Source organism: Symphalangus syndactylus, chromosome 2, assembly GCF_028878055.3.
Source record: "Symphalangus syndactylus isolate Jambi chromosome 2, NHGRI_mSymSyn1-v2.1_pri, whole genome shotgun sequence".
NCBI lineage: Eukaryota > Metazoa > Chordata > Mammalia > Primates > Hylobatidae > Symphalangus > Symphalangus syndactylus.
In genome coordinates, this window is record NC_072424.2 from 43,563,358 (window position 1) to 43,577,056 (window position 13,699).

General features: G+C 38.9%; 1 protein-coding gene across 3 annotated transcripts in view; it reads left to right on the forward strand.

The window, feature by feature from the left end:
• Positions 1-275: 275 nt before the first annotated feature.
• The window catches only part of LOC129462752 (cytochrome P450 2C8), a 30,223-nt gene continuing 16,799 nt past the window's right edge, over positions 276-13,699 (forward strand). Inside the window, exons 1-5 of one of the 3 annotated variants that reach the window (XM_055243033.2) lie at positions 276-538; positions 2,082-2,244; positions 2,417-2,566; positions 4,844-5,004; positions 12,124-12,300. In XM_055243033.2, coding sequence (XP_055099008.1) covers positions 371-538; positions 2,082-2,244; positions 2,417-2,566; positions 4,844-5,004; positions 12,124-12,300 — 819 coding nt within the window. In that variant the 5' untranslated portion in view covers positions 276-370. Of the gene's footprint in view, positions 577-2,081; positions 2,245-2,416; positions 2,567-4,843; positions 5,005-12,123; positions 12,301-13,699 lie in introns of all 3 variants that reach the window. The other 2 variants (XM_055243052.2, XM_055243042.2) reach the window with 2 other exon arrangements.

Consider the following 13,699-nt stretch of genomic DNA (forward strand, 5'->3'; position numbering starts at 1 on the left):
TTCCCAACTGGTCATTAATCTGAGAATATTGAATTTTGAGTATATTCTAACATAGAATCATTTACTTCAGTGTTTCTCCATCACCACAGCACATTGGAACAACCAGGGACTTTTAATTACCAATACCTGGGCTCCAATCCAATACAATTAAACCAGAATCTCCTAGATGGGCACTGGAAAGAAGGAGTAGGACAAAAGAACATTTTATCTCTATCTGTGGGCCAAAGTCCACTCAGAAAAAAAGTATAAATTGGATCTAGGTGATTGCTTACTTTACATGTCAAAGAGACACACACTGAATTAGCAGGGAGTGTTATAAAAGCTTTGGAGTGCAAGCTCACAGCTGTCTTAATAAGAAGAGAAGGCTTCAATGGAACCTTTTGTGGTCCTGGTGCTCTGTCTCTCTTTTATTCTTCTCTTTTCCCTCTGGAGACAGAGCTCTGGGAGAAGGAAGCTCCCTCCTGGCCCCACTCCTCTTCCTATTATTGGAAATATGCTACAGATAGATATTAAGAACATCTGCAAATCTTTCAGCAATGTAAGTATGCCTTATGTTCCTCCAGCCAATTGCAAAGAGTAAGTTATTTGACTGCTATTTTTAGACAAAATATATTCCTAGAAGCACACTATTATAATAGATCATTGTAAAGCAAAATACTCCCTCTGAACTTCTTTGATATTTCTTTTGTCTTCCTATTTTTTTTTTTTTTTTTTGAGACGAAGTCTCACTCTATTGCCCAGGCTGGAGTGCAGTGGCACTATCTCTGCTTACTGCAAGCTCTGCCTCCCAGGTTCACACCATTCCTGCCTCAGCCTCCCCCCAGTAACTGGGACTACAGGTGTCTGCCACCATGCCCGGCTAATTTTTTGTATGTTTTAGTAGAGACAGGGTTTCACCGTGTTAGCCAGGATGGTCTCCATCTCCTGACCTCATGATCCACCTGCGTTGGCCTCCCAAAGTGCTGGGATTACAGGTGTGAGCCACTGTGCCTGGCCTCTTTTGTCTTTCTAAGTCTGTCATTGTCAGAAATAGTGGAGTGAGTTGATACATTTTGTGAATACTGAAACATTGGGGTCATTGTATGATAGAATCATTTAATACAGTGGCAAAAGTTTGAAGTGCTGTTTCCCCTCTTTGTTTCATAGTGTTTTGCTATGATTTTTGACTGAAGGTGAAGGGAAGTGTGTGTGATTAGAAATTTCATCCAATAAGTCCTCTACTATAGTAGTCATGTGTTTTATTCAGAATGGTCATGAAAATTGAACTTCTCTGAAGATTCATTTGATGGCTGATGTGAAATAAATATCTGTGGGTTCAGGGCAAACATAAGTGCATGAAAGAAAGAAGTAATCGGTCACGGCCCAATTGGTGGTTAACAGAATTCTTTTGGATTCTGAACAAAGCCACTGTCTGTGGCCAAGGTTGCTGGAGAATGGAAGAAATTGTTCTTCCAGGAGATGCTGAATGTCCTGATTCTAACTTTGTGGTGCTTCATCATTCCATATTGGTAATACCAGCAGTTACAAACTGGACTGGGCATTAGAATCACCTGGGGTGACACTGAAAATACAGATTTCTAGGGTTCATCACAGGACTGCTGTATCAGAATCCTCATGCTAAGAGCTTTACAAGTGACCCTGAAGTCCTTAGCTGGGTAGTGGCCTCAAGGTGGACATGGGGGAGTGATAAATTGCTCAAGCATCAGTTTAAATTGGCAGAGATTCCAGTTTGGAGCTTCTATATATTACCTGTGGGACTCTGAGAATGAATTTGCAATTCTCTGGCCTCAGTTTCTTCATTTTTAAAACAGGGCAAATGAATGTGCTGAATGTGTTGATGTGAGGATGAACTGTGATTTGTGTACCAATTGCCTGGGTTATTGCGTGACACATCACAGGCCATCTATAAGTGGCAGCTATAACAATCACCATCACATTTGTGTACAAAATTCAGAAATATCGAATCTATGTGTGGCAAATATGAACATTAAAAAATGCAATGAAAATATCAGTCTGAATCATACATAATATTTGGAGCAAATAGCGACTTATTTTGCTGCTATTTGCATTTCCTTTCCCAGTTCTCAAAAGTCTATGGTCCTGTGTTCACCGTGTATTTTGGCATGAATCCCATAGTGGTGTTGCATGGATATGAGGCAGTGAAGGAAGCCCTGATTGATAATGGAGAGGAGTTTTCTGGAAGAGGCAATTCCCCAATGTCTCAAAGAATTACTAAAGGACTTGGTAGGTGCACATAATCCTGTGTCAGCTTTGGTAATTGGGGTGAGGGGGATGGAAAACAGAGCCCTAAAAAGCTTCTCAGCAGAGCTTAGCCTATCTGCATGGCTGCCGAGTGTTGCAGCGCTTTCTTCCTTGGCTGTGAATTCTCCCAGTTTCTGCCCCTTTTTTTTGTTAGGAATCATTTCCAGCAATGGAAAGAGATGGAAGGAGATCCGGCGTTTCTCCCTCACAACCTTGCGGAATTTTGGGATGGGGAAGAGGAGCATTGAGGACCGTGTTCAAGAGGAAGCTCACTGCCTTGTGGAGGAGCTGAGAAAAACCAAGGGTGGGTGACTCTACTCTGTGTCACTGACCTTAACAGTTACCTGTCTTCACTAATGATGTCCTTGGAAACATTTCAGGGGTGGCCAGATCTTCATTGTGCATCCTGGTTGTCAGCCCTCAGGTGGTGGAGGGAGATTTGAAGCACAGAGACGAGGGAGGTTTTGTGTATCTGTGCTTTGCCTGTATAAATGTGTTGGTTAATAGGGTGTAGGAATAAAAGGTCATTTAATCCTATTTTCTGCTCAATTTTGTTTCCTTGTTTTCAAATCAGAAATCATAAATAAGGGTCTTGAGTTCATTTTTGAAAAGAATTAAAGAAGGTTTCCCCCATAGCATAAATCTGCATTACCTCCACCAGAACATTTCACCAGAGAACACTTGGAGAGTGGACATGGTGAAAATGACCTCATCACACCTTATGGAACATGAACCAAGTTATATGTGCTTTCATTTAATTAGAGTTTTTTCATATGGTCAGACTCACATGTCTGGAAATTCCTTCCAGGTCCATGCCTACAGCTCTGGCCAGCAATGACACTATGTATGGTTTTACTTGCTTAGGTATATCTCAGTACAGTTTTTGTCAGTTCTTATTTCCCAGGAAACACAGTACTATTTGAAAACTGTCAGGATTAATTATTTCTTGTTAACCACTACTTACTGTAACAATTAATATATTTTAAGTAAATATAATCTATAGTATAACTAACTCAGCAAAATACACAAATACTAATTTGGAAATAATTTGTTTAAGTAGATTTTAACTATTATGAAAAACTCTTTATCCTGTCTTCCTTAAATGTAATTTGGCTATGTTTTCAGTTTTGTCATCTTTTTTCCCCTGTATTGGTTCTTAGATTTGAGATTTGTGCTAATCATTTTTCTCCCACTGCCAATTTACTCACCTATGAAGTGCTTGTTATAATCAATCGGATTATCAGCTGGGATATAAAATTACCTTTTTAAGTTCACTCTTCCAAATGCAGTAAAAAAAAAAAAAAAACCAACCTGGATATCAGATTGTACCTGAGAAACACACACACACACACACACACACACACACACACACACACACACACACACACACACTCTCTCTCTCTCTCTCTCTTTCTCTCTCACCAAGGCTTCCCAAATTACCTTTCACCCCCTTGGCTAAAACAACAGTTTTTCTGAAACTTTAGAGCCCTGTAATATTTAAAGGAGTCTGGCATAGAAGCGGCTAACTCAGCAGGTTTCTTTTTGTTCAATGTTCCAACTTTATTCAGAACCCTTTCATTTCATGTCACTCTTATTTAGGACCTATAGACATGAATTTGGGCACCCTTTCCATTTATGTTCACTAGTCACTTGGTTACAGCAATTTCATTTTAGAGATTCCTTCACCAAAAAAAAGCCTTAATAATTTCTTTACCTGTAAAATTACAGATTTGGCCTAAATTATGGTCAAATTTAAAACTTTATTAAAACATACTTATCTTGATGACTATACTGAATAATATCCCAGAATCCACAAGAGTAGTTTTGTGCAAATGAATTAAATTTGGAAGATGATTGGAAATGATAAACATTATTTACAAAGGAAATAAATTCATTTTTTACAAACTGAAAAAAGAAAAAGATTCCATTTATCAATTTACTTTTTGGTTAGCTTTACTGGGATTTAGATTTGAAATAAAAAGTTAACATTTTACTTATTTAGATACACAAATCTGTTATACTTAATGCTCATTTATATTAGTTTTTCTCATATAATATGGATGTACTTGCTTTTCACATTTGTTCCCTCAAACACATGCATTTACCCACAATCTCCCTAACTTTATTCCCATTGGTTCAGCACATTATACTTTCAGCTATTCATTATACATAAGACATTTCTAGGTCCCCAACTGTTCTCTTCCTATCTCTGTGTTTTACTGTCCAGAGGCTTTGCAAACAGACATGATTCTGCTCTAAAAACTTGAATTATTAGGATTTCGAAAAAGTCTTCTTTTTCCTTCCAAAATAAAAGATACCTAGGGTTAAAAGAGTTTAAATAAAGGCAGTGGATGTGAATTACCACATGCGAAATGACATTGTTTAGCTAGCCTGTAATGCTCAACTCATATTTAAGGTAAAAGTAATGTATTTATTTCATGCATGCTGATTTTTTTTGGACACACGGGGAATTCGTAAGATATTGTTTAAAATTTCTAAATTTCCTTTATGTCTTAACAAATGCAAATCTTTTAAATATTTATTTTTTAATAATATTTAAAAAAAAATTTTAAATCTTTAGCCTCACCCTGTGATCCCACTTTCATCCTGGGCTGTGCTCCCTGCAACGTGATCTGCTCCGTTGTTTTCCAGAAACGATTTGATTATAAAGATCAGAATTTTCTCACCCTGATGAAAAGATTCAATGAAAACTTCAGGATTCTGAACTCCCCATGGATCCAGGTAAGACCAAGATTTTATCTTCCTCAGAAACCATTTGTGCTCTTTTTTCTGATAAGACCAAAATTCTATATGGACCAAGCCATGAAGTGCATGTTTGAATACCACAGTCCTGCTCAGAAATTTATGAAGTGAACATCTGGGAAAGATGACCAAGCCTTTTATTTTACACACAGAAAATGAATGTCCAAATACAGGGGTGGCTTTCAAGCCCAATGGCTTCCTGACCAGTGGCTTATCCACTAAATCCCAAAACCTGTTTCAAAAAGCCCAAAAGCATGTCCATATCACCCCATGGACATCCGGGCCCTTTCTGAAGGCTTCCATTACTCAGCAGGCTTATCCTCCAATCAATGCTTACTGACCTCTTCATCACATTACTTGGCAGAAATATTCTAATTTAGGGAAAGATGATCTACATCAAGGAGGGAGAATATTTGTGACCATAGAAGGTGCCAGGAAACACTGAGTAGGGCAGATGTGTTTGATGCTGCTACTGAGAACCTGGCTGATGAGGCAGCTAGGTTAGGAATGACAAAAATGATTGGTTTTATGGTGTATGAAGCATAAACAAACATCCAAATTTTACCCTGTGCCGAACTGGCATGCCCTACACTCTGCCTAAATAATAATTGTGTGATCTTAGAGAAATCACTTAACTGCTCAGGTGCACGGCTGGGTTTTAAGGTATCTTTGAGCTGCTCCCACTTCTAAAATACTGATTCCATTTTTGAAGCTACTTGACAGAAATAAAAACAGTGGGTTCTAGCTTTGTGCTATCAGGTTGTCCAAAACCCCTTAACCTCTAGCATCATCAACTAAATAAAAAATCATACTAATTCATGCCATCTTATATTTCAAGGTTGTAGGAAAGACTTGGTTTAAAAATGAGAAAATTGATATTAAAATGCATTTATACAATAAAAATGATGTATGAGTGAAGAAAATAATTACCACCTTTGATTTCCTGTTCAAAATTTTCAGCCTCCAATCTTTAGGCACAGAAAATTGCTATACATGCACAATAAAAATTTCCCCATCAGAAGTGCAAGGGGTCAGGGAATTCCCTTTCCTAGCCAAGCAAAGCTGTGAACAGATGGCACCTGGAAAATCGGGTCACTCCCACCCTAATACTGTGCTTTTCCAGTGGTCTTAGCAAATGGCACAGCAGGAGATTATATCCTGCACCTGGCTCCGAAGGTCCCATGCCCACGGAGCCTCACTCATTGCCAGCACAGCAGTCTGAGATGGAACTGCAAGGCAGCAGCGAGGCTGGGGAAGGGGTGCCCACCATTGCTGAGGCTTGAGTAGGTAAACAAACCCGCCAGGAAGCTTGATCTGGGTGGAGCCCACTGCAGCTCAAGCAGGCCTGCCTGCCTCTATAGAATCCACCTCTGGGGGCAGGGCATAGCCAACCAAAAGGCAGCAGAAACCTCTGCAGACTTAAATGTCCCTGTCTGACAGCTTTGAAGAGAATAGTGGTTCTCCCAGCATGGAGTTTGAGATCTGAGAATGGACAGACTGCCTCCTCAAGTGGGTCCCTGAACCCTGAATAGCCTAACAGGGAGGCACCCCCCAGTAGGGGCAGATTGACACCTCACAGGGCCAGGTACCCCCTCAGACAAAATTTCCAGAGGAATGATCGGGCAGCAACATTCACTGTTCAGCAATATTCGCTGTTCTGCAGCCACCGCTGCTGATACCCAGGCAAACAGGGTCTGGAGTGGACCTCCAGCAAACTCCAACAGACCTGCAGCTGAGGATCCTGACTGTTAGAAGGAAATCTAACAAACAGAAAGGACATTCACACCAAAACCCCATCTGTATGTCACCATCAACAAAGACCAAAGGTAGATAAAACCACAAAGATGGGGAAAAAACAGAGCAGAAAAACTGAAAATTATAAAATCAGAGTGCCTCTCCTCCTCCAAAGGAATGCAGCTCCTCACCAGCAATGGAACAAAGCTGGATGGGGAATGACTTTGATGAGCTGAGAGAAGAAGGCTCCAGATGATCAAACTTCTCCAACCTAAAGGAGGAAGCTCGAACCCATCGCAAAGAAATTAAAAACCTTGAAAAGAGATTAGATGAATGGCTAACTAGAATAACCAATGCAGAGAAGTCCTTAAAGGACCTGATGGAGCTGAAAACCATGGCAAGAGAACTATGTGACACATGCACAAGCTTCAGTAGTTGATTCGATCAACTGGAAGAAAGGGTATCAGTGATTGAAGATCAAATGAATGAAATGAAGTCAGAACAGAATTTAGAGAAAAAAGAATAAAAAGAAATGAACAAAGCCTCCAAAAAGTATGGGACTATGTAAAAAGACCAAATCTATGTCTGAGTGGTGGATCTGAAAGTGACAGGGAGAATGGAACTGAGTTGGAAAACACTCTGCAGGATATTATCCAGGAGAACTTCCCCAACCTAGGAAGGCAGGCTAACATTCAAATTCAGGAAATACGAGAACACCACAAAGATATTCCTTGAGAAGAGGAACTCCAAGACACATAATTGTCAGATTCACCAAAGTTGTAATGAAGGAAAAAATGTTAAGGGCAGCCAGAGAGAAAGGTCGGGTTACCACAAAGGGAAGCCCGTCAGACTAACAGCAGATCTCTTGGCAGAAACTCTACAAGCCAGAAGAGAATGGGGGCCAATATTCAACATTCTTAAAGAAAAGAATTTTCAACCCAGAATTTCATATCCAGCCAAACTAAGCGTCATAAGTGAAGGAGAAATAAAATACTTTACAGATAAGCAAATGCTGAGAGATTTTGTCACCACCAGGCCTGCCCCAAAAGAGCTCCTGAAGGAAGCAGTAAACATGGAAAGGAACAACTGGTACCAGCCCCTGCAAAAATGTGCCAAATTGTAAAGACCATCGAGGCTAGGAAGAAACTGCATCAACTAACGAGCAAAATAACCAGCTAACATCATAATGACAGGATCAAATTCACACATAACAATATTAACCTTAAATATAAATGGGCTAAATGCTCCAATTAAAAGACACAGACTCACAAATTGGACAGAGTCAAGACCCATCAGCGTGCTGTATTCACGAAATGCATCTCATGTGCAGAGATGCACATAGACTCAAAATAAAGGGAAGGAGGAAGATCTACCAAGCAAATGGAAAACAAAAAAAAGACAGGGGTTGCAATCCTAGTCTCTTATAAAACAGACTTTAAACCAACAAAGATTAAAAGAGACAAATGCCATTACATAATGGTAAAGGGATCAATTCAATAAGAAGAGCTAAGTATCCTAAATATATACGCACCCAATACAGGAGCACCCAGATTCATAAAGCAAGTCCTTAGAGACCTACAAAGAGACTTAGACTCCCACACAACAATAATGGGAGACTAACACCCCACTGTCAACATTAGACAGATCAACGAGACAGAAAATTAACAAGGATATCCAGGAATTGAACTCAGCTCTGCACCAAGCGGACCTAATAGACATCTACAGAAATCTCCACCCCAAATCAGCAGAATATGCATTCTTCTCAGCACCACACTGCACTTATTCCAAGATTGACCACATAGTTGGAAGTAAGGCACTCCTCAGCAAATGTAAAAGAACAGAAATTATAACAAACTGTCTCTCAGACCACAGTGCAATCAAACTAGAACTCAGGATTAAGAAACTCACTCAAAACTGCTCAACTACATGGAAACTGAACAATCTGCTCCTGAATGACTACTGGGTACATAAAGAAATGAAGGCAGAAATAAAGATGTTCTTTGAAACCAATGAGAACAAAGACACAACATACCAGAATCTCTGGGACACATTTAATGCAGTGTGTAGAGGGAAATTTATAGCACTAAATACACACGAGAAAGCAGGAAAGATCTAAAATTCACACCCTAACATCACAATTGAAAGAACTAGAGAAGCAAGAACAAACACATTCAAAAGCTAGCAGAAGGCAAGAAATAACTAAGACCAGAGCAGAACTGAAGGAAATAGAGACACAAAAAACCCTTCAAAACACCAATGAATCCAGGAGCTGGTTTTTGGAAAAGATCAACAAATTGATAGACCACTAGCAAGACTAATAAAGAGGAAAACAGAGAAGACTGAAATAGATACAATAAAAAATGACAAAGGGGATATCACCACCGATCCCACAGAAATACAAACTACCATCAGTGAATACTATAAACAACTCTACGTAAATAAATTAGAAAATCTAGAAGAAATGGATAAATTCCTGGACACATACACCTTCCCAAGACTAATCCAGGAAGAAGTTGAATCTCTGAATAGACCAATAACAGGCTCTGAAAATGAGGCAATAATTAATAGCTTACCAACCAAAAAAAGCCAAGGACCAGATAGATTCACACCAAATTCTACCAGAGCTACGAGGAGGAGCTGGTACCATTCCTTCTGAAACTATTCCAATCAATAGAAAAAGAGGGAATCCTCTTTAACTCATTTTATGAGGCCAGCATCATCCTGATACCAAAGCCTGGTGGAGACACAACAAAAAAAGAGAATTTTAGACCAATATTCCTGATGAACATTGATGCAAAAATCCTCAATAAAATACTGGCAAACTGAATCCAGCAGCACATCAAAAAGCTTATCCACCATGATCAAGTGGGCCTCATCCCTGGGATGCAAAGTTGGTTCAAAATACGCAATCAATAAATGCAATCCAGCATATAAACAGAACCAAAGACAAAAACCACATGATTATCTCAATAGATGCAGAAAAGGCCTTTGACAAAATTCAACAGCCCTTCATGCTAAAAACTGTCAATAAATTAGGTGTTGATGGGACGTATCTCAAAATAATAAGAGCTATTTATGACAAACACACAGCCAATATCATACTGAATGGACAAAAACTGGAAGCATTCCCTTTGAAAACTGGCACAAGACAGGGATGCCCTCTCTCACCACTCCTATTCAAGATAGTGTTGGAAGTTCTGGCCAGGGCAATCAGGCAGGGGAAAGAAAGAAAAGGTATTCAATTAGGAAAAGAGGAAGTCAAATTGTCCCTGTTTGCAGATGACATGATTGTATATCTAGAATACCCCATCGTCTCAGTCCAAAATCTCCTTAAGCTGGTAAGCAACTTCAGCAAAGTCTCAGGATACAAAATCAATGTGCAAAAATCACAAGCATTCCTATACACCAATAACAGACGAACAGCCAAATCATGAGTGAACTCCCATTCACAATTGCTTCAAAGAGAATAAAATACCTAGGAATCCAACTTACAAAGGACGTGAAGGACCTCTTCAAGGAGAACTACAAACCACTGCTCAATGAAATAAAAGAGGATACATACAAATGGAAGAACATTCCATGCTCATGGGTAGGAGGAATCAATATCGTAAAAATGGCCATACTGCCCAAGGTAATTTATAGATTCAATGCCATCCCCATCAAACTACCAATGACTTTCTTCACAGAATTGGAAAAAACTACTTTAAAGTTCATATGGAACCAAAAAAGAGCCCGCATTTCCAAGTCAATCCTAAGCCAAAAGAACAAAGCTGGAGGCATCACGCTACCTGACTTCAAGCTATACTGCAAGGCTACAGTAACCAAAACAGCATGGTACTGGTACCAAAACAGAGATATGGACCAAAGGAACAGAACAGAGCCCTCAGAAAGAATACCACACATCTACAACCATGTGATCTTTGACAAACCTGACAAAAACAAGAAACGGGGAAAGGATTCCCTATTTAATAAATGTTGCTGGGGAAACTGGCTAGCCATATGTAGAAAGCTGAAACTGGATCCCTTCCTTATACCTTATACAAAAATTAATTCAAGATGGATTAAAGACTTAAATGTTAGACCCAAAACCGTAAAAACCCTAGGAGAAAACCTAGGCAATACCATTCAGGACATAGGCATGGGCAAGGACTTCATGTCTAAAACACCAAAAGCAATGGCAACAAAAGCCAAAATTCACAAATGGGATCTAATAAAACTAAAGAGCTTCTGCAAAGCAAAAGAAACTCCCATCAGGGTGAATAGGCATCCTACAGAATGGGAGAAAATTTTTGCAATCTACTTATCTGACAAAGGGCTAATATCCAGAATCTACAAAGAACTCAAACGAATTTACAAGAAAAAAAAATCCCATCAACAAGTGGGTGAAGGATAGGAACAGACACTTCTCAAAAGAAGACATTTATGCAGCCAACAGACACATGAAAAAATGCTCATCATCACTGGCCATCAGAGAAATGCAAATCAAAACCACAATGAGATACCATCTCACACCACTTAGAATGGTGATCATTAAAAAGTCAGGAAACAACAGGTGCTGGAGAGAATGTGGAGAAATTGGAAAGCTTTTACACTGTTGGTGGGACTGTAAACTAGTTCAACCATTGTGGAAGACAGTGTGGCGATTCCTCAGGGATCTAGAACTAGAAATACCATTTGACCCAGCAAACCCATTACTGGGTATATACCCAAAGGATTATAAATTATGCTGCTATAAAGACACATGCACACATATGTTTATTGTGACACTATTCACAATAGCAAAGACTTGGAACCAACCCAAATGTCCAACAGTGATAGACTGGATTAAGAAAATGTGGCACATATACACCATGGAATACTATGCAGCCATAAAAAAGGATGAGTTCATGTCCTTTGTAGGGACATGGATGAAGCTGGAAACCATCATTCTCAGCAAACTATTGCAAGGACAAAAAACCAAACACTGCATGTTCTCATTCATAGGTGGGAATTGAACAATGAGAACACTTGGACACAGGAAGGGGAACATCACACACTGGGTCCTGTTGTGGGGTGGGGGGAGGGGGGAGGGATAGCATTAGGAGATATACCTAATGTAAATGATGAGTTAATGGGTGCAGCACACCAACCTGGTGCATGTATACATATGTAACAAACCTGCACATTGTGCACATATACCCTAGAACTTAAAGTGTAATTATATATATATATATATATATATATATATATATATATATATAAATTTCCCCATCAAAATGGACATGATATCTTATTCATATTAATAGCTATAATTTCAATCAGGGCCTGGTGTAAGATACATATATCTTATGACATGCTTATATTTAATATTCTTTTCTCTTTTAGGTCTGTAATAATTTCCCTCTACTCATTGATTGTTTCCCAGGAACTCACAACAAATTGCTTAAAAATGTTGGTCTTACAAAAAGTTACATTATGGAGAAAGTAAAAGAACACCAAGCATCACTGGATGTTAACAATCCTCGGGACTTTATCGATTGCTTCCTGATCAAAATGGAGCAGGTAAGATATTAGCAAGAGATCAGTATTTTGATTTCTTGTCCATTTTGTGATTCATTGAATCCTTCTGTAATTTGCTAAGGATGTTTAAATGATCAGGGCAGTAATGCTTGACAAGCATCTTAATTACTTATTGTATTTATGGGCCTGCACTAAACATCATGGAAAATACAAAATTGTCCAATGGCTAGAATCCATAGACCCTCTTCTTGAAATAAAAATAATCTATATGAGTAGAATAATATAGACACTGCAGTCAAATGGAAGCAATTATAAATAAGTAGAAAATATAAAATATCCTACCATAAACTGAAGATGGATATCAATATTGCACATAGATTATGTGACAATGGAAAAGAATGGCTTATCATAAATGGGCTTCCTGTATGCCCTGCACATTGACATAGCCCTTAAAATATTTGCAGTGTGGAACAGAAGAAAGGTTTCAGATGGACCGAGTAGTTTGTGGAGAGGTGAGTGGTGGGAAAGAGTTGGTGGATGGAAGAGAGGTTTAATTTAGTGTAACCTAAAATGAATTTGCACAAAGGAGTTGGACATTGATGTTTATCAGGTAACCTGTGAGAGCGAATCCTGTTTTAATTGAACTATTTATTGAAAAAGCATATTTTTTCCTATTGAATTGTCTTGACAACCTCATTAAAAACCAGTTGAGTATATCACAACATACCAGAATCTCTGGGACACATTCAAAGCAGCGTGTAGAGGGAAATTTATAGCACTAAATGCCCACAAGAGAAAGCAGGAAAGATCCAAAATTGGCACCCTAACATCACAATTAAAAGAACTAGAAAAGCGAGAGCAAACACATTCAAAAGCTAGCAGAAGGTAAGAAATAACTAAAATCAGAGAAGAACTGAAGGAAATAGAGACACAAAAAACCCTTCAAAAAATTAATGTTTCCAGGAGCTGGTTTTTTGAAAAGATCAACAAAATTGATGGACCGCTAGCAAGACTAATAAAGAAGAAAAGAGAGAAGAATCAAATAGATGCAATAAAAAACGAAAAAGGGGATATCACCACCGATCCTACAGAAATACAATCTACCATCAGAGAATACTACAAACACCTCTGTGCAAATAAACTAGAAAATCTAGAAGAAATGGATAAACTCCTCGACAAATACACCCTCCCAAGACTAAACCAGGAAGAAGTTGAATCTCTGAATAGACCAATAACAGGTTCTGAAATTGTGGCAATAATCAATAGCTTACCAACCAAAAAGAGTGCAGGACCTGATGGATTCACAGCTGAATTCTACTAGAGGTACAAGGAGGAACTGGTACCATTCCTTCTGAAACTATTCCAATCAACAGAAAAAGAGGGAATCCTCCCTAACACATTTGATGAGGCCAGCATCATCCTGATACCAAAGCTGGGCAGA